The sequence below is a fragment of the Aulonocara sp. 'chitande type north' Nkhata Bay genome, linkage group LG23, assembly GCF_057382095.1.
Source record: "Aulonocara sp. 'chitande type north' Nkhata Bay isolate Kocher_YH1m ecotype deep benthic linkage group LG23, A_spYH_male_GT1.1, whole genome shotgun sequence".
Lineage (NCBI taxonomy): Eukaryota > Metazoa > Chordata > Actinopteri > Cichliformes > Cichlidae > Aulonocara > Aulonocara sp. 'chitande type north' Nkhata Bay.
Genome location: NC_141365.1, coordinates 48,897,106 through 48,922,829, shown reverse-complemented (window position 1 = coordinate 48,922,829; position 25,724 = coordinate 48,897,106). Strand labels below are relative to the sequence as shown.

Genomic DNA, 25,724 nt, shown 5'->3' with positions numbered 1-25,724 from the left:
CAAACTCAGTGTTGGACTTGGATCAGCAGGATAAGCTGATGTTTAAAGGCATTTGAGTCTCGCTGTATGAGAGTCCAGTTCTTACTCAATATTTATGGATGATGTTCTTTCAGTGTTGCACTTTGTAGACGCTCCCTGAGCCTCACAGCCAGCTGCACATGGACCAGCTGACATTACCCAGCATTAGAGGCGGCTGTAAAAAATTCATGTTCCCATTTAAATGGTTTTAATTTGAATAAAACGATGTTGATTCATTCAATCCTGAATCGATGTTTAATATAAATGTATTTTGCCAGAATCTCAGGTTAAAGCTCACAAACTATTTCAATAAGCAGCAAACAGCTAAAACAGTAAATGAGAGCAGCTAAACACACAAAGATGGAAACACAGAGCGTGGATCGTTCACTCGACGGCACGTACACGGACACGCCGTCGGGGCTGAAAGTGGACAGCTCACAGATCCTGAAGCTGCAGGTTTCATCTGTCTCCAACCAAAACTGAGTGAAGCAGCAGCAAAAGAAGATCCAAACTCTGCTTCACGTTTGATCAATATGCTCATGAATTCTCTCTGACTTTGGCTGTTCCTGCCTGCACAGCTCTCTCTCTCTCAGTGTACTCCAAGAACAGCTTCAAACATCTGTTTCTGCATCATTCACTGTTTATTAGCCACCAGTCTGCTGTTGTGTTCAGTGCTGTCGGCCTCTGACAGTAAAGCCTCATTTCTGCTGTTCCATGGAAACTTTTTAAAATGATGACAGATTACAAACTCTCAGCTGTGTCTGGAATCAAACCTCTGTAACTTTGCTTCACTTCAGCAGCATCAGCTCATGTTCACATGTTGCTTCATGGTTTGCTTCAGTTTTTGATCGACTGCAGAATATTTTGAAGGTTATCTGCTATAAAAAGCCAGAAGAGGAAAATCTGCTTCATGTGTTTCTGTTTGATCCTCAGTGACTTTGACACAAAGGCCTCTGCTGTGATGATCACACCTCTGATCAAGTCTCACAGTGTCACAACTGATAAATGATCAGAGTTAGAATATTTCTGACTGTCTGCTGTGTGCCGTGACCTTTGACCTGCTAAAGACAGTCAGCTGTGGATTATTCATTGTTGTGTCTGATACTTAGAACTGTGAGGAAGAAGCTACACAGTTAATCAGGGTCCCCTCTCTCTGAATCAGGAAAGGTGGGCAGGCCGCGTGTGGGCCGCGGGCCATACGTTGAGTATCACTGTTTGAAATGTGAACATTGTTCTGCTGCAGTCAATGGACTAAACCAGAGAAGAAGAAAACAGACTTTACCATGAAGATCCTCAGTGTGGATCAGTATAATATCAGCCTGATGTCTGCAGTTTAGTGTCAGCACAACTTTCACATCATATTCATCTCAGCACAACTAAAACATGCTGACCTCAGAGTTTCAAGTTTACATCCTGGACTCTCCAGGAAACCACACAGATGCTTCACTCCTGGATCCTGCAGGTTGTTCTTACTCAGGTCCAGCTGTCTCAGATGGGAGGGGTTGGACTTCAGTGCTGCTGCCAGATAATCACAGCTGATCTCTGACAAACCACAGCTCCACAATCTGTATAAAGAATGAAAGATGTAAGTTTATTAGACAAAGTGCTTGAAATCATTCAGTGTTTCATCATCTGTTCAGAGCTGAAGAAGGTTCAGAATGTAGAAGTTTAGAAAATGGAAACTCCAAACAGCTGAAGCCAACAGGAAGCAGCTTCAAACAAACAGAACAAGAGAAAAAACTCTGAATGTTTCACATTAAAGTCGTACATTTCTCATAAAAACAGGACAAAGACTTGAAAAAGTCGTGTTTTTCCTTCCAGGAACCACATGGCTTCACTTTTAAAGGTGAAGTGTGACAGAAATGGACATATTTGAAGTCCAACACCTTTTTCCAGTCACATTATTAAAGCAGACAAACTACAAGCTCATTTTCATTGCAACAAGTCATCTTCTGACCTGGACTAACAACACTGGTCTCTATGTGCAGCTGGCTGTGAGACCAGTGCTCAGGGAGCGTCTACAAAGTGCAACACTGAAAGAACATCACACACTCATTTGCTTCCAGCACTTTCACACAAACATCTACTGTCATTATTGTCACCAAACTCTGTGGATCCTTTATTGCAAATTCAAATGGGATCAAATGGTCAGACAAAAGAGGGTTATGAGGAAATATGATGAAATGTTGTGTATTAGCAGCAAGTTATTGAATCTTTTTCCTCAGAAACCAAACAAAATGATTGACAAACATGTTTTTACAAACTCAGTGTTGGACTTGGATCAGCAGGATAAGCTGATGTTTAAAGGCATTTGAGTCTCGCTGTATGAGAGTCCAGTTCTTACTCAATATTTATGGATGATGTTCTTTCAGTGTTGCACTTTGTTTGGCACAAAATGAAATTATTTGGCCTCTCAGATGCTTTTAGAGATTCCCAAATGACTGATGATGACATCTCTGGGGTCTGATTGATAGAAAAAAAATCTCTTTGAGACCTTTTGTAACTGACAAACTCTTCATCTGGTAACAACACTGAGTTGAATCTCCATGGCTGATAGTTGGAGCAGGCATCAGGAATACACATTGAAAAAACAAGAGGAGAAATCACCAGAGTCTTATAATCACATTCTGTAACTAAAGGGAGACGTTTTTCTATACAAATATATGTTTTATGGACATTAGAAAAAAAAGAGTATTGACGTGAAGCAGGATTATGAAATCTCCATACATCAGCCAGCCCATAATGATCAAGAAAGCTCTGAATGACGCATGCTGAGTTTGGACTAAGTGTACTTTTGTGTGAACTGTGGTCCATAGCAGATAATGAGCAGTTTAGGTCTCCCTCAAAGATGATATTGTGTGATGACATATTGGGGAGCCGCGCAAAGACATTAGTGAAAAATCTGTGATCGTCCCAATTAGAGGCGTAGATATTTGCTAAGATCAAAGGAAAACCATAAACTATATTTTCTGCACTTAAAATCCTGTAATTTTCTCATAAATCGACAGTGCGCCTTATGGATGAATTCTGGTTGTGCTTACTGACCTCGAACCGATTTTATGTGCTACACGGCGCTCAGAAACCTTTCAAAAGATGTTTTGGTACGACTTTGCTCAGCTACGAGGCCGCACCGCTTGATGGATTGTTGGAGCATTACAGCTACGAGGAGCCTCGCGGAGTGATACGTACTCTGCTTCAACGTAATATTACTGTATTGAGTGTGTATAAGGACCATAAATGGCACCTGTAAGAGACACGGTTACAAAGAGGGTTTCAAACTCCAGGCTGTCAGTCACGCAGTAGAACCTGGGAACAGAGCAGCTGCTTGTTATTATGCTCAGCGTCTGTTTACATTTTGACTGCACGATTGTGAGCTTTTTGTTATGCACAAAAACAACATTGTTTTCTTTTATTTATGGAGCATTATTATTTAATAAATGCTGATCATTTATTCCTGAGTAATTGTTTCATGTACATCTACGCTGTATGTTAATAAATGTGCCTGTGTGAGATTTGGGACACAGCTTTGACTAAGAACTCTCTTTTTGTTCGAACTTTCTGGCTTTAAAAATATCGAGATATATATCGTATATCGCCATCCAGCTAAAGAATATCGAGATATGAACTTTGGGTCATATCGCCCAGTCGTAATATTGCAATAGGTTGTCCATTAAACTCAAGCGGGGCTTGGGCCCTGGCACGGCGTAGCCACACAATCCTGGTAGTAGTGACGCTCGGCTATGACGGCGTGCGGGTTACCAGCTGGCTTTCTCAGGATAGGGCTCCTGTGTGAGCGGTCGACAATAACGTCTTTATCCATACCCAGCACTTCACGTAGTAGCACGGATACGGCCGTGGAGGAGCTCGAGTCCAGGCCCTCTGGGATCCCTATGATGTGGATGTTAGCTCTTCGCTTCCTGCCTTCATCACATTTATCCTTCAGGTCAGACAGCTCCTCCTTCATACTCTCTACTGTAGACTGCAGGGTGGTCACCTCATCGCTCCACATTGACAGCCCATCCTCAGCTTCTTTCACTCTAACCTTTACTCCATCAACTTCGCCGCACGTCGCCGCCATGCTGTTAGCGATCTCATTTCTCAGTCCTTGCACGTCAGCCCTTATATTGTCAAAATCTTCTTTCAATGCATTTCTGACTTCTTCTTTTAACAGCGTACTAATGTCCTCTTTAATGGATTGAAGAAGCTCCAGTTTTAGAGCAGTAGGATCCACATCACGCGCGTCTGTTGAGTCTGCTCTTCAGCGGCCGTAGAGCTGGACGCTGCCCTTTGGCCATCATCGATACTCTCGCCCGAGATCGCACCGGGGCTAAAATATTCACCTGCTCAGCTGTTTTTGATCAGTTTGAGCCTGTGTGGTTTGATCAGGTGGAGGAACGATGTGATGCTATAAAGACATCATCTTGTCCAAATGATGTTGTTCCAACACGTGTTTAAAAAGATTTTAAAGGTTGTTGGTTCCGACATCTTAGCGATTTTTAACAGCAGTCTTAGTTCAGGTGTTGTACAGCCTGTTTTAAACATGCTGTTGTACAGCCTGTACTAAAAACCTGATCTGGATCCTCTGTCCGCTCAAATTTCAGGCCTATTTCAAAGCTTCCCTTCCTGTCGAAGATTTTGTAAAAGATTATATTTGTTCAGCTGCAATCTGTTGTAAAGGTTTCAGTCTAGTTTTAAAGCTCTTCACAGCACTGAAACTGCACTTTGGAAAGTTCTTAATGATCTTTTATCAGCCACTGATCAGGAGACTCAGCTGTGCTTTTGGATCTGACTGCTGCCTTGACCACAGCATCTTGACCTCACCATTGGAGCATGGTGGCATCAAGGGCGCTCTATTAGACTGGTTCAGCTCTTTTATTAAATCGCATTATTACATTTGGGGCTTATATTTGACGGCAATTTGAAAAACAGCTGAGCTCAGTTGTACAGCGGTCTTTCTTCAAACTGAGGCTTTTATCTAAGGTGAGATCATTTCTATCTTTTAAAAACCTTGAACGGGCGATCCACGTTTTCATGACGTCCCAGCTGGATTATTGTAACTCCTTATATGTTGGAGTTAGTGGGACCTGCCTGGCAAGACTGCAGCTGGTCCAGAAAGCTGCAGCTCGTCTTCTGACACAAGCTCAAAGACATTTATCGTCCCAACAACCACATATACGCTGGTCCCTCGCTGTAACACAGTTCACCTTTGGCGGCCTCGCTGTTTCGCTGATCTTTTTTGTGCAATTTTGCATGTTTTTGTTTTTTACAGCGCGTTGTGTTCTGCGTCCTGATTGGCTGTAGACCATTGTCAGCCAATCTCGTGCCGTGTCTCCTGTACAGTACAGAATGTGTTCAAATTTACAGCAGTGTGACTCTGCAGTGCTGCACTGTATGTTTGTACGTTTTGTCCCAACAAACAACAATGATGACGAGACGTTTTGCACCTGTGGTAGCAGCCAAAGGCAGAGGAAGATGCTGACCATCATAGTTTCAACAAGGAGGCAAAAAGGTTGTAACTGTCCACAACAAGAACATCGTAAGGATGGAGTCAGCTTTGGCTTTGTGGCTCAGTGACCGCAGGAAAAAGAACATCGTGCTGGACACCAACATTATCTGCAGAAAAACTCAAAAGCTTTATGAAACTTTACCTGACAGCGAGGAGCCCAGGCCATGGACGAGTGCTCCTCACACAGAAGCTCATTTAATGCCAGCAAAGGCTGATTTGACACGTTTCAGAAACACTTTGCTTTCACTCTTTAATAATGAACTTATTTTTCTATGAAGGTTTGAACTTTGTTTAAACAAGAGAGAAAAGTGTGAAAATGTTCATGCCTGTCTGAGAAAAGTGTAGAAAGTGTGCAGTGAGGGTTTAACTGCCTTAAAACTTCTATAATACTTGTAAAACATAAAGCTGCTACTTCATTCTGAGACTTATTTTTAGAACGTAACTCGATAAACGAGCGACCGCAGTACTGTATTGTGTTTATTTTGAAATATCTCAACAGGATCTTCAGATTTATTTTGAAAGCTTTATCTGGAAAACACAAACACATAAGCAGGAAACAAAGAGCGTGATATGAAACGATAGATGTTTTCATATGGTCATCATATATACATCGTTCTATCGAACAGCCCCAGCTCCTGCTGTCAGTCTCTGTAAATCTGCTCTGAAAACACATTTGTATTCACTGGCTTTTAATACAGCATGAGAGTTATTTGATATTTGATGTGTGATATTAATATTAGGAGTTATTTTAATCATTATTTTGGATTCTTGTACAGCACTGTGGTCAACGCTGCTGCTGTAATTAATGTGCTATAAACACATAAACAATCTGCAGTTAAACATCCAAAACTAAAGATGTGATCGCTGCCTTTAGAAAATGTGCTGATGCACAAGATATCAGCTCCATTAAGGTGGAATGTGGCCGTGTTAGAAACATGTTGGAAGAAGTTTGAAGCTGAAACTGTGAAGCTGAGAGTGAAAGAGCTCCAGCGTCTGTCACAGGAAACTTTCTTATTTCCACACTGATGAAAGCATCAAGCTTTGATTTCCTGCTGCTTTTATTGAGTCACACTGTGAAACTGAGCCACAGCTGAACCAGCATCCCTGTACAGCAGACACTTACAGCGCTTGGCTGCTTCCATTGGACCCTCTGCACAGAGCTTCAGTTTCCTCTTCTGGTCCCAAAGTGCAGAACAACAAGGTTTCAAACAGCTTCGTTCCAGCAGCATCAGCCACAGACATGCAGAGAGAATCCTTTGGTTGTGTTGTGTGTTTGCATATCTGCTGTGTTGCTTTGTGAGGATGGATCATCTCCTGCAGCTCCAGATAAACAAGCTGGACCTGAACCTGGTAGCTTCACTTAGAAGACACTTGTGACGGGAACGTGTGAGAAGTTTTGTGCAGACAAGTGTGGATTTAGAGTGTGGGACGAGCTCTCCACAGTCTTTGTGGAGATCCACATTCTGCATACTGCCTGTGAGAAGCTGCAGACATTTGTCCTCCAAATCCACTGAGCAGCTGCTCGTGGTGGTATTAGCTTCATGTGTGCGTGTTAGCATGAAGCCTCGGTCACACTCTGCTGTGGACACGGTCACGGACAGCTGGACGCCTGATGGACGAGTCGTCCTTCCTGTTAAACTTCTTTGAGCATGAGAATAGCATAAGAAGCTCAGTGGACACTGTTCAGGGTTTTAACTCTCGCTTTCACTTCAGCTTCACCAACAACAGCACAAGCAGAGCAGCCCACTGCCTGCATGGCTGGGACAGCGCCCCCTGGTGACTGTAAACCACTACAACATGTAGACGGCCGTCTGCAGGCTGGATGTAGCACCACCGCAGAGACGTGCTGCAGCTCTGTTTAGTTACCCAGCTGACAGCAGAGGCTGTAGTTTACTGTTACCAACATGGAAAACTGAAGCTTCACCAGCTGGAGCTACAGAGCTGGAGAACAAAGGAGACTGAGAGGCCAGAATGATGTGGGAGGAAACATCAAGAGCCTGTTTGAAAGGAGACACATGTGGATGCTGTGCCAGTCTGTGGTCTGTCAGAAGTCAGCTGAGTCACACTGCAAGAAGCTGCAGAATCTCAGAGGAGGAGATTTGGAAGTGTTTGTGGGACAAACTGGACTCAAAGAAAGAAGATGTTTGTGAAGTCTTTGGTGGAGGTGAGCAGTGTGAAGCAGAACACATGCAGATGAATCAGGAGGTCAGCATCAGTGTCTCCTTGTGGTGGACGGTAAAAGAATCAGAGCCAACGCTCCCGTCCACCCTCGGCATGAAGCAGTGCTGTTTCTGAAACAGGAGGACAAGTCCAGAGAAGACAGAGGAAGCAAAGATGAGGGTGGGACAGGACAGCAGGACTTCCTTCACACCTGCAGCTCCATCACACTGCTGTAGGTCCTCTTCATCACACATGTACCTGCAGCCTGTCTTCGAGTCCAGGAGTCACCTCCACACAGTGTAGAAGCCTCCTGTGCAGACCATGGAGTCCAGCCTCTGTCAGGGAAGTCGGCACTAAAGCCTGAAAGACTTCAATCTGTCTCTGCTCCACCCGAGAAAGACCAGCACCGTACTTGTTGTGCATTCAAGGAGGGAACATCAGCACAAGTGGTTGGTTTTTATAATCGATTTATCGATTAAAATCGATTCTGGCTTGGATAACGTGAAATCGATTTTTTAATGTATTTTGCCAGAATCTCAGGTTAAAGCTCACAAACTATTTCAACAAGCAGCAAACAGATAAAACAGTAAATGAGAGCAGCTAAACACACAAAGATGGAAACACAGAGCGTGGATCGTTCACTCGACGGCACGTACACGGACACGCCGTCGGGGCTGAAAGTGGACAGCTCACAGATCCTGAAGCTGCAGGTTTCATCTGTCTCCAACCAAAACTGAGTGAAGCAGCAGCAAAAGAAGATCCAAACTCTGCTTCACGTTTGATCAATATGCTCATGAATTCTCTCTGACTTTGGCTGTTCCTGCCTGCACAGCTCTCTCTCTCTCAGTGTACTCCAAGAACAGCTTCAAACATCTGTTTCTGCATCATTCACTGTTTATTAGCCACCAGTCTGCTGTTGTGTTCAGTGCTGTCGGCCTCTGACAGTAAAGCCTCATTTCTGCTGTTCCATGGAAACTTTTTAAAATGATGACAGATTACAAACTCTCAGCTGTGTCTGTAATCAAACCTCTGTAACTTTGCTTCACTTCAGCAGCATCAGCTCATGTTCACATGTTGCTTCATGGTTTGCTTCAGTTTTTGATCGACTGCAGAATATTTTGAAGGTTATCTGCTATAAAAAGCCAGAAGAGGAAAATCTGCTTCATGTGTTTCTGTTTGATCCTCAGTGACTTTGACACAAAGGCCTCTGCTGTGATGATCACACCTCTGATCAAGTCTCACAGTGTCACAACTGATAAATGATCAGAGTTAGAATATTTCTGACTGTCTGCTGTGTGCCGTGACCTTTGACCTGCTAAAGACAGTCAGCTGTGGATTATTCATTGTTGTGTCTGATACTTAGAACTGTGAGGAAGAAGCTACACAGTTAATCAGGGTCCCCTCTCTCTTAATCAGGAAAGGTGGGCAGGCCGCGTGTGGGCCGCGGGCCATACGTTGAGCATCACTGTTTGAAATGTGAACATTGTTCTGCTGCAGTCAATGGACTAAACCAGAGAAGAAGAAAACAGACTTTACCATGAAGATCCTCAGTGTGGATCAGTATAATATCAGCCTGATGTCTGCAGTTTAGTGTCAGCACAACTTTCACATCATATTCATCTCAGCACAACTAAAACATGCTGACTGACCTCAGAGTTTCAAGTTTACATCCTGGACTCTCCAGGAAACCACACAGATGCTTCACTCCTGGATCCTGCAGGTTGTTGTTGATGCTCAGGTCCAGCTCTCTCAGATGGGAGGGGTTGGACTTCAGTGCTGCTGCCAGATAATCACAGCTGATCTCTGACAAACCACAGTTCATCAATCTGTATAAAGAATGAAAGATGTAAGTTTATTAGACAAAGTGCTTGAAATCATTCAGTGTTTCATCATCTGTTCAGAGCTGAAGAAGCTTCAGAATGTAGAAGTTTAGAAAATGGAAACTCCAAACAGCTGAAGCCAACAGGAAGCAGCTTCAAACAAACACAACAAGAGAAAAAACTCTGAATGTTTCACATTAAAGTCGTACATTTCTCATAAAAACAGGAAAAAGACTTGAAAAAGTCGTGTTTTTCCTTCCAGGAACCACATGGCTTCACTTTTAAAGGTGAAGTGTGACAGAAATGGACATATTTGAAGTCCAACACCTTTTTCCAGTCACATTATTAAAGCAGACAAACTACAAGCTCATTTTCATTCCAACAAGTCATCTTCTGACCTGGACTAACAACACTGGTCTCTATGTGCAGCTGGCTGTGAGACCAGTGCTCAGGGAGCGTCTACAAAGTGCAACACTGAAAGAACATCACACACTCATTTGCTTCCAGCACTTTCACACAAACATCTGCTGTCATTATTGTCACCAAACTCTGTGGATCCTTTATTGCAAATTCAAATGGGATCAAATGGTCAGACAAAAGAGGGTTATGAGGAAATATGATGAAATGTTGTGTATTAGCAGCAAGTTATTGAATCTTTTTCCTCAGAAACCAAACAAAATGATTGACAAACATGTTTTTACAAACTCAGTGTTGGACTTGGATCAGCAGGATAAGCTGATGTTTAAAGGCATTTGAGTCTCGCTGTATGAGAGTCCAGTTCTTACTCAATATTTATGGATGATGTTCTTTCAGTGTTGCACTTTGTAGACGCTCCCTGAGCCTCACAGCCAGCTGCACATGGACCAGCTGACATTACCCAGCATTAGAGGCGGCTGTAAAAAATTCATGTTCCCATTTAAATGGTTTTAATTTGAATAAAACGATGTTGATTCATTCAATCCTGAATCGATGTTTAATATAAATGTATTTTGCCAGAATCTCAGGTTAAAGCTCACAAACTATTTCAACAAGCAGCAAACAGATAAAACAGTAAATGAGAGCAGCTAAACACACAAAGATGGAAACACAGAGCGTGGATCGTTCACTCGACGGCACGTACACGGACACGCCGTCGGGGCTGAAAGTGGACAGCTCACAGATCCTGAAGCTGCAGGTTTCATCTGTCTCCAACCAAAACTGAGTGAAGCAGCAGCAAAAGAAGATCCAAACTCTGCTTCACGTTTGATCAATATGCTCATGAATTCTCTCTGACTTTGGCTGTTCCTGCCTGCACAGCTCTCTCTCTCTCAGTGTACTCCAAGAACAGCTTCAAACATCTGTTTCTGCATCATTCACTGTTTATTAGCCACCAGTCTGCTGTTGTGTTCAGTGCTGTCGGCCTCTGACAGTAAAGCCTCATTTCTGCTGTTCCATGGAAACTTTTTAAAATGATGACAGATTACAAACTCTCAGCTGTGTCTGTAATCAAACCTCTGTAACTTTGCTTCACTTCAGCAGCATCAGCTCATGTTCACATGTTGCTTCATGGTTTGCTTCAGTTTTTGATCGACTGCAGAATATTTTGAAGGTTATCTGCTATAAAAAGCCAGAAGAGGAAAATCTGCTTCATGTGTTTCTGTTTGATCCTCAGTGACTTTGACACAAAGGCCTCTGCTGTGATGATCACACCTCTGATCAAGTCTCACAGTGTCACAACTGATAAATGATCAGAGTTAGAATATTTCTGACTGTCTGCTGTGTGCCGTGACCTTTGACCTGCTAAAGACAGTCAGCTGTGGATTATTCATTGTTGTGTCTGATACTTAGAACTGTGAGGAAGAAGCTACACAGTTAATCAGGGTCCCCTCTCTCTGAATCAGGAAAGGTGGGCAGGCCGCGTGTGGGCTGCGGGCCATACGTTGAGCATCACTGTTTGAAATGTGAACATTGTTCTGCTGCAGTCAATGGACTAAACCAGAGAAGAAGAAAACAGACTTTACCATGAAGATCCTCAGTGTGGATCAGTATAATATCAGCCTGATGTCTGCAGTTTAGTGTCAGCACAACTTTCACATCATATTCATCTCAGCACAACTAAAACATGCTGACTGACCTCAGAGTTTCAAGTTTACATCCTGGACTCTCCAGGAAACCACACAGATGCTTCACTCCTGAATCCTGCAGCTTGTTGTTGTTGATCGAAAACAAGGAGTAGTCATTACTCAGGTTCAGCTCTCTCAGATGGGAGGGGTTGGACTTCAGTGCTGCTGCCAGATAATCACAGCTGATCTCTGACAAACCACAGCTCTTCAATCTGTATAAAGAATGAAAGATGTAAGTTTATTAGACAAAGTGCTTGAAATCATTCAGTGTTTCATCATCTGTTCAGAGCTGAAGAAGGTTCAGAATGTAGAAGTTTAGAAAATGGAAACTCCAAACAGCTGAAGCCAACAGGAAGCAGCTTCAAACAAACACAACAAGAGAAAAAACTCTGAATGTTTCACATTAAAGTCGTACATTTCTCATAAAAACAGGACAAAGACTTGAAAAAGTCGTGTTTTTCCTTCCAGGAACCACATGGCTTCACTTTTAAAGGTAAAGTGTGACAGAAATGGACATATTTGAAGTCCAACACCTTTTTCCAGTCACATTATTAAAGCAGACAAACTACAAGCTCATTTTCATTCCAACAAGTCATCTTCTGACCTGGACTAACAACACTGGTCTCTATGTGCAGCTGGCTGTGAGACCAGTGCTCAGGGAGCGTCTACAAAGTGCAACACTGAAAGAACATCACACACTCATTTGCTTCCAGCACTTTCACACAAACATCTACTGTCATTATTCATGTTCCTGCTCCTGCCGTCCCATTTCAAAAGCCTCGCGCTTCCGTCCTTTGCGGTCTTTGAGTACGCGGCCCTTGAGGACCGTTAAGGCTTCAGACCCTGAATTGTGATACAGCCAGTGAGTACTTTCATAGGCTGCATCCTCCTGAGGACCCGGCCTGCCCTGTCACACCTGGAGAAGAGAGACACGTATGTGAGAATGCTGTTTGTAGATTACAGCTCAGCATTCAATACCATCGTTCCCTCGAAGCTGGACAGGAAACTGCAGGATCTAGGACTGAGCAGCTCTGAGATGTAACCCTTCTCTCTGGGGCGGAGGCAAGCGGACCATCTCTTTGATTAGAGCTGTGTCTCTAATCAAAGCAGAGATGGAACGATGCCACGTTTTATGTCCGATATCGATATGAATCCAATATAGTCGATTTTATAATCAAACGTTTTTTTAATCTCTTGCTGCATTTTGTATAAATTCATACTCAAGTTTAAACAATCTAAACACTAAAGCTGTTCTGTTATACCTGTCTGCAAAAACACACTGCAGCCAAAACATTAGACAATATTGATCTTTGTATTTAAACTTTTATCAGAACTTTAAATCTAAAGTATTTAAAGTAATATTCAAAAGTCATTTAAATCAGTCTGATGCAGACTTCAAAAACTCTGGTTGTGAATAAAAGAAGTGCAACATCAGCACCAAATAATGTTTCTATTGAACAACTAACACAAACAGGTTGTAGAATGGAGCCTTTTATACTCACAGCTGAACAGAAACAACATCCAGAGTGGAAAACAGTGCAAATAACTGCAAACAGGCTTCATGACACTCATGTTTGATCAGATTCACTCCCTGCTCTCACACACCAACTCCAGACCTGCATTCATCTTTTCCCTCTGAACCCCCCAAACCCTGAGCCACCACCATTGCCCTTTCACTGACTGCCCCACTCCACCATTTGACTCTTAGAACTGAAGACGCTTCTCTCATAAGAGGTGAAACATCTTCAAGGAAGTCCAGACGCTTTTCTTTCCAAGCTCCTTAGACTACGATGACCTGGATGTCTGAGAACCTTCACAGACTGATTTTACAAGAACAACTTGTGTCAAAAATCCCTGGCAGTGCCTCTCTGTCACACACACAAATCACTACAGTTACAAATTTAATAACTTAAAAAGTAAAAAGACCACTTTTGAGCCGTGTCTTTTTGGCCATAACGAATACCAAAAGAACCGAAATTTAATAACATTAAAACCAAACAATAAATGAGCAAAGTAGTGCATGATAAATATAGACAAATACAAAGTGCAATATAGAAACACTGGGTAAAAAGAAAGGAACAATTAAAAAGGAGGATAACAGATGTGAGCAGTAGTTAAACAGTAGAAATAAATATATAATAAACAAACAAAAATAGATAATAAATGAAAGCCAGGTCAGAAAGGTGAGTTTGGCTTTAAAAGCATGAAAACACACTGCTGTCTTCAGGAAGGCTGCTCCAGTAACAGAAAGTCATCTACATGTGGGTTTAGTTCTGACTTTAGGGACAAGTAAAAAAAATAAAATAAAATAAAAACATCTGTCCAGACAACCTGACAGTCAAAAATATAAACTCAGGAACTTAAAAGGAAAATTGTGCTGACTTTGAACGTCCGCATCAAGATAAACTTACAGATTTAAGAGTCAAAAAGTGTCAAAACGTCTGTATCCTTACCTGAGAGTTTCAAGTTTACAGTCAGGACTCTTTAGTCCAACACACAGCAAATCCAATCCTGAACCCTGCAGGTAGTTCGAGCTCAGGTCCAGCTCTCTCAGATGATTGGATGGGGAGCTGAGAATTTCAGACAAAGCTTCAAAGCTTCTTTTTGAGAGTTCACAATCTCTCAGCCTGAGGAAGAATAACAATGGAGACATATTATTTTATTCATCTAGCATTATTAAACATATTTGTTCATAGATTCACTTACAGCACTTTCTTGGATGCTTTGACCACTGGCAGCAGCTTCAACAATGCCTCCTCTGAACGGGAGTATTTCTTCAGGTCGAACTCATCTAGATCTGATGACAGTAAGATGAAGACCAGAGCCGACCACTGAGCAGGAGACAGTTGATCTGTGGAGAGACGTCCTGATCTCAGGGACTGTTGGATCTCCTCCACTAGAGAACGATCATCCAGTTCATTCAGACAGTGGAACAGGTTGATGCTTTTCTCTGCAGACAGTTTCCCACTGAGCTTCTTCTTGATGTACTGGACTGTTTCCTGATTGGTCTGTGAGCTACTTCCTGTCTCTGTCAGCATGCATAGAAGATCCTGATTGGTCTGCAGTGAAAGACCCAGGAGGAAGCGGAGGAACAAGTCCAGGTGTCCATTTGGACTCTCTAAGGCTTTGTCCACAGCACTCTGGTAGAAGTCTTTTACAGTAAGTGTTTTCTGGAAGATTTTAAAGCGAGGAGATTGTTTCTTAAGCAGGTTGACTCCAGAGTTGATGAAGGTCAGATAGACATGAAGAGCAGCAAAGAACTCCTGAATGCTCAGATGGACGAAACAGTAAACGACACCGGTGAACATGTGACACTCATCAGCTTTAAAGATCTGTGTGAACACTCCTGAGTACACTGAGGCTGCTCTGATATCGATGCCACACTCTGTCAGGTCTGATTTATAGAAGATCAGGTTTCCTTTCTGCAGCTGATCAAAGGCCAGTTTTCCCAGAGACTCAATGATCTTCCTGCATGAATCTGTCTCAGCTCCTCCATCATACTTGATGTCCTTCGTTTTTAGGTGAAATAGCACAAGGCGTAGGTAGAGCTCTGTGAGAGTCTTAGGCAGATCTTTGCTCTCTTTGTTCTTCATGACAAACTCCAGAACTGTAGCAGTGATCCAGCAGAAGACTGGGATGTGGCACATGATGTGGAGGCTTCGTGATGTCTTGATGTGGGAGATGATGCTGCTGGCCTGCTCCGAATCTCCGAATCTCTTCCTGAAGTACTCCTCCTTCTGTGGGTCAGTGAACCCTCTGACTTCTGTCACCATGTCAACAATGTCACAAAGGATCTTATTGGCTGCTGCAGGTCGTGTGGTTATCCAGAGGCGAGCAGAGGGAAGCAGTTTCCCCCTGATGAGGTTTATCAGCAGCACATCCACTGAGGTGGACTTTCTAGGGTCAGTCAGGATTGCAGTTTTGTGGAAGTCCAGAGGAGGTCGACACTCATCCAGACCATCAAAGATGAACACAACCTGGAAGTCTTCAAAGCTGCAGATTCCTGCTTTTTTGGTTTCAGTAAAGATGTGATGAACAAGTTCCACCAAGCTGAACTTTTCCTCTTTCAGCAGATTCAGCTCTCTGAAAGTGAATGGAAACATGAACTGGATGTCCTGGTTGGCTTTGTCTTCAGCCCAGTCCAGAGTGAACTTCTGTGTTAGGACTGTTTTCCCAATGCCAGCCACTCCCATTGTCAGCACTGTTCTGATTGGTTTATCTCTTCCAGGTGGGAGTTTAAAGATGTCTTCTTGTCTGATGGTTGTTTCTGGTCTGTCTGGTTTCCTGGATGCTGTTTCAATCTGTCTGACCTCATGTTCATCATTAACCTCTGCAGTCCCTCCCCCTGTGATGTAGAGCTCTGTGTAGATCTGACTCAGGAGGGTCGGGTTTTCTGTTGTAGAAATCCCCTCGAGCACACACTGGAACTTCTGCTTCAGGTCTGACTTGAGTTTGAGCTGACACTCAGTGAGAATCTCTGCATGAATAAACAGCAAATGACACAAATGAGAAAACTGCATTCTGGTTACTGTGGTTATGTGTTCAGTTCACTGGACTCTTGGTGTCATGATCCGAGTGAGTCTGAGTAACTTTCCACAGCATCAGCTCTCCTCCCCTGGGTGGAGCCCTCCTCACTCCTCCGTGCTCCTCACCTGTTGCCAATTACTCCGGCAGTATTTATGAGCAGCACTCACAATGAACCTTCTCCAGATTGTGTGCTTAGCACAGTCAGTTCTCTGCCTCACATTTTGTCTTGTGCTCCTCAGCTTGTTTCGCGTAACCCTCTTTTCCTGTTCCCTAGTCGGCACCTGGATACATCTTCCAACTCTCGCCATAAGTCACGCCTCAGGATTCTGGCCTGCCACTGCTGGGAAAACTCACTCTTGCAAACTGCCATCCTCACCTGCCTGCCTCCCTGTGCACCCACATCTCACTCTGTACCCAGATTTAATTCATCTCCTCCTCCAGCTGATCTCCACCTGCAGCCACGTAACACCTCTTAGTTTTTAAATCTTGGACTCATTCACTACACTGTGGACCACTCTGATTATTATCTCCTTTGTTCCAGTGATCCTGGATAGTTTCTATTCGCCCGATTCTGCCCCTGTTGTTCCTTTGACCTGCCTCAGCTTATGTTCTGGCCTCAGCTCTGCACTTCTCATAATACCTCGCTTGCTGTTGAATTTAGCCGTGATTCAGCTTTCTCCGTCAAGAAATCTAGTAAAATACATTTCTGTTAAAAGTCACTCAGCCTCCGTTTTTTGGTTCTGTGCTTGACTCCATTCCTTTTCATGAGCCATTGAGCCCTGACACTTGGGTTATAACTAGACTTGTAGTCAAGACCGCCTAATCCGAGACCAAGACAAGACCAAGACCAGAGGGTATCGAGACCAAGACAAGACCAAGACCAAGTTGAGACGAGACCAAGACCGAGACGAGACGAGACCAAGACCAAGACCGAGACAAAAAAAGTCTTTAAACTGCAGCCAGATGCTATTCTATATACATATGCAGGACACCTTAAACTAGTTTTTTAATTAAGCAACAAGGCAGAACAAAGTCGGGCCTGTATCAAGACACAGGGACTAAACCCCAATTCAACCAGACCCAGAACTGATCTGGAATTAAAACAGGACTACAACAGTAACCAAGACAGAACCAGAATCAGAACTAGATGATAGTAGCACTAAAAAATCATCATAGACCTGCACTACACTTATTTTTTAATTCTACCAAAGTACAATATTTAGATTGAGAAAAGTTTATATAATTATGTAGCCTTGTTGTGCAAACGTAATAAATATAGAATTTGAAAAGTAACAAATGGTATCTAAAAAGAAACACTAGGTACTAGATACATGTTCTGATGAGTTTTGGCAAACAACCATTTGACTAACATGTGTGTCTCACCTGCTCTTGTTCATCTCTGTTCTGTCCTCATTCTCTCTCTCCCTCTCTGCTCCTCTCTCTCTCCCTCTTTGTGCTGACAATCAAGCCAAACACCAACATCATCAACTATACAGTTGAAACCACATATTTATGTACTCTTCAGATAAAAACACAAACACTTTTTAATTGTAACATCAAATCAGACTAAATGTTTATTTTTTTAGATTGATAAATATAAAAAACATATTTGTTAACTTTAAGAGTAAAGAGAGAAACTATCTGTATTTCTTAATAGCAAATGGCACCAAATTGTATTCAGATTGAGCCACACTTATGGAGCTCCACAGTTCTTTTCCTGGTGTTTTGGTTGATATCTCTTGATTTTCCCATGTCAAAGAAACAGGCTCTGTGTTTTGCCTTATATGCATCCACAGCTGTGCCACCAGTTTACTCACATGGACTCTACTAACCTATCAGAAGCTTCTTCAGCTCAGAATCGAATCGTCTGGAGTTTCTTATTAATTAACAATAAACTTAGTGTACATGTACTCCTAAATTTGATGAAAGTGATTAAAATAGACAGCTCCCTCTTTTTATTCTGACATTTAACTAATTCAAAAGATATTTCAACATTTATTTATCTAAAACAAAAGTTTACTCTAAATTGATGTTTAACAGTAAAAAAAAGTTTTTATGTTTTCTCCATAAAGTGTATGTAAATATCTGGTTTCAAATAACCTCCTGTGTACACATGAATATCTGCTCTTTGGGTTGGTTTGATTAAAATGGGACCAGCAGCAGGTTTAAGGTTGTACATTAAGATTGTGTACATCAGTACACAATTGAAACCGATTTAGAGAGTTTGTTTAGCCGTGGAGGGTAACAACTGAAAATATGAAATGTAAATCTCTAAAGAAACAGCATTGTTGCTGTTCGGCTTTTCATTTCGCCATTTGTTGATTCACTCGAAGAGCAAGTAACGCAACCAAGTGATCAGTTTGATATCAATCTTTTGTGATACACCGTCATATTTACATTATTAGTTCAGTACGAATGATTTGCTTTGGTACCTGGTCAAACTTAAGCTGTCCTCTGTCTGCAGCAAACTCGCAGCCAGCAGCTTCTCCCCCCTGGCTCACATGGGTGCTGTGCTCAGTCGCCCAGTGCCTGAGCTCGGATCATACCAAAATTAGGGGGAATTTACGACGGTGCGCTCTGTGCTTCGTGTGTTGTTTTTGTTTTATACAGTTGTCAGTCAGGCATCTAACTAAAAAATTACACTCCAAAAGACCCCATGCTTCTGAAAAAATGACCCGGGCTTAAGCCCAGTAAGCCACCCCCCCCCCGCTCCGCTGATGGTTGACTCCAAATCTCCCGAACACTATGTCGATTTGAGAACGCAAGACCGAAACAGCGAGACCGAGACCGAGACCAAGACAAAAGTCCGTCGAGACCAAGACCACGTAAAAGTGGTCTCGAGACATCCAACTCTAGTTATAACTGAGGGCAGGTTTTATAGAGACACATTTGATTTAATTGTGTTTATTTATACAGCACCAAATCAATACTAGAAACATTTCACATATTACATAAACAACACTATGGAGCCAGTAATGAATAAATATGTAGAATAAATGAAAGAATTTCAAGTATAAACGTTTTTTTTAATTCCTCCAAATAACAACAACAGTCACCCCAATGTGCTTTATATTGTAAGATAAAGAACCTACAATAATACAACAGAAAAAAACCCAACTATCTTTTTGGGTCCTGAAAACTGAAGGCTCTGCCTCCCATTCTACTTTTAAATACTCTGTGAACAACAAGTAGGCCTGCAGTGTGAGAGCGAAGTGCTCTAATAGGGTGATATGGTACTACAAGGTCATTAAGATAAGATGGGGCCTGATTATTTAAGACCTTGTATGTGAGGAGCAGGATTTTGAATTCTGGATTTAACAGGAAGCCAATGAAGGGAAGCCGATACAGGAGAAATCTGCTCTCTCTTTCTAGTCCCTGTCAGGACTCTTGCTGCAGCATTTTGGATTAACTGAAGGCTTTTCAGGGAATTTTTTGGACTTCCTGATAATAATGAATTGGAAGTAATAAATGCATGAACTAGTTTTTCAGAGTCTCTCTGAGACAGGATATTTCTAACTTTAGTTGCACAAATGGAAGAAAGCAGTCTTACATGTTTGTTTAATATGTGCGTTGAAGGACATGTCCTGGTCAAAAATGACTCCAAGGTTCGTCACAGCGTTACTGGAGGCCAAGGTAATGCCATCCAGAGTAATAATCTGCTTAGATACCATATTTCTAAGATTTTCAGGGCCGAGTACAATAACCTCAGTTTGATCTGAATTAAGAAGCAGAAAGTTAGCGGCCATCCAGGTCTTTATGTCTTTAAGACGTTCCTGCAGTTTAATTGGTGTGTGTTATCTGACTTCATGGACAGATGGAGCTGGGTGTCATCAGCATAGCAGTGTAAATGTATGCTATGTCTTCTAATGATGCTGCCTAAGGGAAGCTTGGTAACTGGAGCGTTGCCAGCAGAAGGCTGAAGTGGAATCTCCAAGAAAGCTGCAGAAGAAAAAACATGAGCTGAAATGGTGGATTTTAGTCATATAAGGAGAACTGTGGCTTTCCTCCAACCTTTGACCAATCACCTTAGTGTCCTGTTTATCAACCATAATAAAAAGCATTTACTGTCTGGGCATTTTTTTGTTTGGGTCTCCAAACAGCAGAAAGAAATGGCAGCCATTTTTTTTAACTTTACCTTCAACTGGTAAATAGATTTAAGAAAAAGCACTTTGATCATATTTGTGACGTGTCCCAAACTGTTGTTGTCGCCTCATTTATGTTGATAAAACAGCTCTAAAACCAATCTGACAATATAAATCTGTAAAATGGGCAGAAAACCTGCTGCTGGTCCCATTTTAATCAAACCAACCCAAAGAGCAGATATTCATGTGTACACAGGAGGTTATTTGTGCAGATGCATAAAACACAAACTGTTGGCTTTCTGCAGTCTCTCACTCCTGAAAGTGTTGGCAAGTGTTTTGGATTTATTATTTATATGGATTTTAATGGCACCTGTGTAATGTTAACTAAGGTTTTTATTGTTTATGTATTTTTTGTTTAGTCATTCCCTGACTTACCTGTGGGTTCTGGGATGGTTTTATTTAAATTCTCCAACAGATCATTCTTGTTTATCCTCCCCAAAAGATTTTTAGTGACTTCAAAAGTGTTGATAGAGTAGGTATCAAACATCAGATCCACTATGTCCGTCCTCTCTGCATTCTCCAGTTCACTCTCTGGGATTGCTGGTAAACCTTCTACAGACCCGTTCTTCAGATGCCACTTAAATTCTTCAAAGTCATCACGTCCCAAATCCTTCAAAGTCCCCAGAAGGATTTCTTTAGGTGTCGTCATCTTTTACCCTGTAAGGATCCGATAAACAAAGACTGTAACAACAGCTGGAGAGGTAATTGTCTGATTTATCAGAATTTAACTTGATTCTAACAGCAGTTCATCACTACCACCAATAAATTTCTTAGGTTCAGAATGCAACAAAATTGCATATAAAGAAGCACATAGAGAAGTATCCAAGTAACACTTTGCTACAATATAAAACAAACAATTATAAATAAAGAAAATATATAAACTAAATATATACACTACCCGTCAAACGTTTTAGAACAGCCCAATTTTTCCAGTGTTTTCGTCACGGTTTGCGAGCCGTGTGTAAATTATCAAAGGACCCTTTATGCAGGCAGCTCAGATGCAAGTGAGTTTATTCATCACATGGTGATACAAACAGAAATGGCGAAGGTGAGCATGGAAACTAAGCAAAAACCTAAAAACTAATAGTACACGAAGGGAAGACGAAAACACAGAACACAAGGGGTGGGAGCAAAGCACCACAACACATCACTATATAGACAGTTACACAGAGGGAGACACAGAAGGCAACAACACAGGGCGGAACAAATGGACAGAGAAGACTAAACACAGAACAGAGTGCACAGAGAAACAAGGGGGACAGGGAATCAAAACCTAGGAAGCATAGAATAACTCACAAACTAAACTGACATAATACAAAAATCACAAAGAACTGAAACCACTAGCTCAGGAGACCCAGGACCCTGACAGATACGCAGACAAACCAGCAACTAACAGAGGCAAACACAAGGCTTAAATACACAGAGGGATAACGAGGGAATGAGACACAGAAGGAAGACACATCTGGGAGTGATTGACAAGACGAGACAGAGGAAACGCAAACTAAACACACTGACATGAGACACGGACCTTCACAACAAAGCAGGAAATACAAAGACTGAACTTAGAGGTACAACAAAACACAGAACCAAAACGTAAGAATAAACAAAGATACATCATGAAATCAAAGATTAACAATACAAAACAGAAAACACTGAGTCACAGACCCAGGATCGTGACAGTTTTATTGAAAATATCCTTTTTATTTCTCATTGCACTCTGAAATGAAAGCATAGTACAAATAAGCAGTTGGAGTTAAAAATAAATCATGAAACACATTTATAGACCAAAGTTTATTCTAAACGTCTGACTGAACACACCCGTGGCTTCTGTCTACAATAGAAATCAAATATTCTCCCATATCTGTGGCAGATGTTCCCGTAAACGTGGACCTTGTAATAATAATAATAATAATAACTTTATTTATAAAGCGCTTTCAAACAAAGTGCTGTACAACTAAAGAGATAAATAAAATAAAAGCGATACATAGCAATACAGGTAAAAGACACAATACAAGTTAAAAACAATAAAAATGTAAAAACTAAAAGCCATAGAATTAAGACATGTAGGATCGGGTGAACAAATGTGTCTTCAACTTGGTTTTAAAAACCTCCACAGAGCAGCCTGCTGAATATCTTGTGGGAGGTTGTTCCACAGAAACGGGGCATGAAAAGAAAAAGCTCTCCAATTGTCTTTTTTCTGGCTCTAAGAACTTTTAGAAGACCAGAGTCCTGAGATCGGAGAGCACGAGATGGAACATAAAGGTGTAAAAGGTCGGAGAGGTATGAAGGTGCCAATCCGTTTAAAGCCTTGTAGGTGAGCAGCAAGACCTTAAAATCTGCTCGAACCTGACAAGGTAGCCAGTGAAGAGATCTCAGAACAGGGGTAATGTGCTCAAATTTCCCAGTTCTTGTTAAAATGCGAGCAGCTGCATTTTGCACCAACGCCAGAATCTCAGGTTAAACCTCACAAAACTTTAACAACCACCAAACAGCTGAAACAGTAAATGAGAGCAGGAACACGGATTCTGCACAAAGACGTAAACACAAAGCTCGGAGCCGCCGACACATCAGAATCAGTGAGATGTCGCCTTTCTCACCCGATGGCACGGACACGGTCGGGGCTGAAAGCCGACAGCTCGCTGATTCTGATGTTTCGGCGGCTCCGAGCTTTGTGTTTACGTCCTTTTTACGCTGATTCTAAAGCTGTTAGTTTTATCTCTCTCCAAACAATATTGACTGAACCAGCAGCAAAAGAAGATCCAAACTACGCTTCACATAAACATCGTCATGAACTCACTCTGACTTTTGCTGTTTTGCTTCCACCAGGATAAAATCACACGTCATGCACAGCTCGCTCTCTCTCTCTCTCTCTCTCACACACACAGTTTCCTGTCTAAAAATCTGTTTTCTGCATTATTCGCTTGCTTGTTACGCACAAGTCTACCGTTGTTTACAGCGCTGTCGGCCGCTGTTTTTTTCCTTTTACTTACTTCCGAAAAGAAAACCTAATTTCTGCCGTTCAACAGGCTTCTGAACAAATTTAAACTTTTTAAAATTATACAAATTGCAAAACGCTGTGTCTGTCATAAAACCGCTGTAACTTCAGAGGTAATGTTCATATGTCGATTAATGGTTTTCTTTCGTTTTTGATCTACTGTAGAATATTTTTATAAAACCACCTTCATGTTTTTCTGTTTTATCTTCAGCTACTTTGACACAAAGGCCTCTGCTGTGATGCTCACACCTTTGATAAAGTCTTGCGAGTGTCAGCTTCCTTTTTATAGACACAAAAATATGTAAATGTACTGATCTGAATTATAATATTTCTGACTGTCTGAGGCAAAATTTCCCAGATTCAAATCGAATTGAATCGAATCGTGGATCGAATTGATTCAGGACCTTGTGAATCGGAATCAAATCGATTCTAGAATTCAGTGTCGATACCCTGCCCTATTTGCGACCATGTCAACATCCAGTCCAGGCTTTTTCAAGATTGGTACTACCACAGCTAATTTAAAACATTCAGGAAAGACTCAATGAAGTATTTAAAAGAAACAGGTTGTAGGGTCCTAATGCTGACCACAGTTCCTTTATAGCCCAGGCTGGTAGAGGATCCAAAGAACAGGTTGTACATCGAGCTGCTTTTACAACCTTACTTAATCCAGACAGGGAAATAGAGATGGACCGATGCGATATTACGTATCGGTCCATCTCTATTTCTATTAATTTACGTCAGTATCAATACTGATTTTGTATGTATTTTGAAGGATTTGAACCAAAGGCAAAAAATACCATGAGCAAAAAATGGCAGTCATGATTATAAAATAGGGAGGTTTCTTTTTTTTAAACATAGATTAAACTCGTTAAATAAAACAACAAGTTTATGAGCTTTCTTGTTATTCACAAGTTTCAGCGATTTAGCCCAGAGTCTAAAGTCATTCAGCCTTCTGTTTATACATGGTTTAGCTTTAAAGTATCTGCATTTGTGAAGAAAAATTTTTCCCATTAACAAAATCGTCCTAATCAACAGGTCAAAATCTGCATTCTCAGCAAGTATTCCAAATTTTATTACTGTCACCGTCAAATGTGGTAACTGAATTCTCCTGGACTGTAGCCAGCTCCACATGTCAGTCCAGAAGGAGTGCACTGATTCACAGTAGAAAAACAAGTGATCCAGACTTTCAATATCATTTTCACAAAATGTGCAGGCGTTCACATCTAAGTTAAATTTCCGTCTTAAGAATTCATTGGTTGGATAAACCTCATTAATGATTTTAAAGTGAACCTCTTTTACTTTAGGGGAAAGAGGAAGTGAAATATACTTTTTTCTTATCGCCTTAACCTCCATGGTCTCAAATTCTTTAAGGATATAATTTCTTTTAACCAGATTAGGGCAAATGTCGTTGATCAAAATATTCCTGATCACTTTGTTTGTAAACCTGCTGTCACCAAATTCAGCTCCAGCTATGCAGAGCTGCCTCAGTCCAGGAGAAATTTTAGAGTGCACAATATCTTCTTTTATCATTGATCTCAAAGGGACTGGAATGGCTTTCACTAGGGATTTATATCTCTTAACAGTACATCTTACATCAAATTTCTCACAAAACGTATCATGTTTTAATAAGACCCCATTATCATCCGTAAAATGAGCTACAGCCCAAATCCCTTTAGATCTCCATTCATCCATGTACACAGATTTCCTACACAAACGGATATACCTGTTGTTCCATATAGGGGTATTGTGAGGAGTAAAGTTGTTTGTAGATTAATTTCCAGTAGAGAAGGACCTGCTGATGGAAAGCTGAGAGTTTAACAGGTAACGAACTGCAATCAAAGTCACAACGTAACAAAAAGTCTATTCCACCCATTTTGCCAAAAATCACACTGGGAATAATGTTCCAAAAGGAATTTTTGTTCCTAATGAAAGATCTTAACCATTTCAGTTTTAGTACACCATTCATAACATCAAAGTCAATGGCATTAGCCCCACCCTCTTCATAATTCTTAATCATATCATTTTTCTTTATATAATGACATTTGTTCCTCCATATGAACCTAAAATTAAGATTATTTATAGATTTAATTAGTTTTGGAGATATGGGCAGAGAAAAGGCTGGATAGATTAGTCTGGACAGACTGTCCATTTTGGTTAGCAAGATTCTCCCAAACAGAGTTATGTCCCTTTGCAGCCACCTGTTTAAAATTGACTTACACTTTTCTATATTGGTACAGATATTCTTATTTTCTGTTGATGTCTTATCCTTGCAAATTACAATGCCCAGATACTTAACCTCTTTTTTTGATCTGTATATTATCTATTGCTTGCAGGGGACACTCATGCAGAGCTAGAATTTCTTATTCATTAATATTCAGCTGTAGGCCAGAAGCTTTGGAGAAGTGGTTGATCACCTGTAAGGCTAAAGGAATCTGGTCCTCATTTTTTAGAAAC

At 41.4% G+C, this 25,724-nt stretch overlaps 1 protein-coding gene across 1 annotated transcript in view; it reads right to left on the bottom strand.

The window, feature by feature from the left end:
• The window catches only part of LOC147302889 (NACHT, LRR and PYD domains-containing protein 3-like), a 117,183-nt gene extending 96,259 nt beyond the window's left edge, over positions 1-20,924 (bottom strand). The window contains exons 1-6 of the mRNA XM_086284405.1: positions 20,651-20,924; positions 14,313-16,083; positions 14,060-14,233; positions 11,618-11,818; positions 9,334-9,510; positions 1,410-1,583 (exon numbers count right to left, since the gene is read on the bottom strand). Coding sequence (XP_086140531.1) covers positions 1,410-1,583; positions 9,334-9,510; positions 11,618-11,818; positions 14,060-14,233; positions 14,313-16,083; positions 20,651-20,924 — 2,771 coding nt within the window. The remainder of the gene's footprint in view (positions 1-1,409; positions 1,584-9,333; positions 9,511-11,617; positions 11,819-14,059; positions 14,234-14,312; positions 16,084-20,650) is intronic.
• Between the last annotated feature and the right edge of the window lie 4,800 nt (positions 20,925-25,724).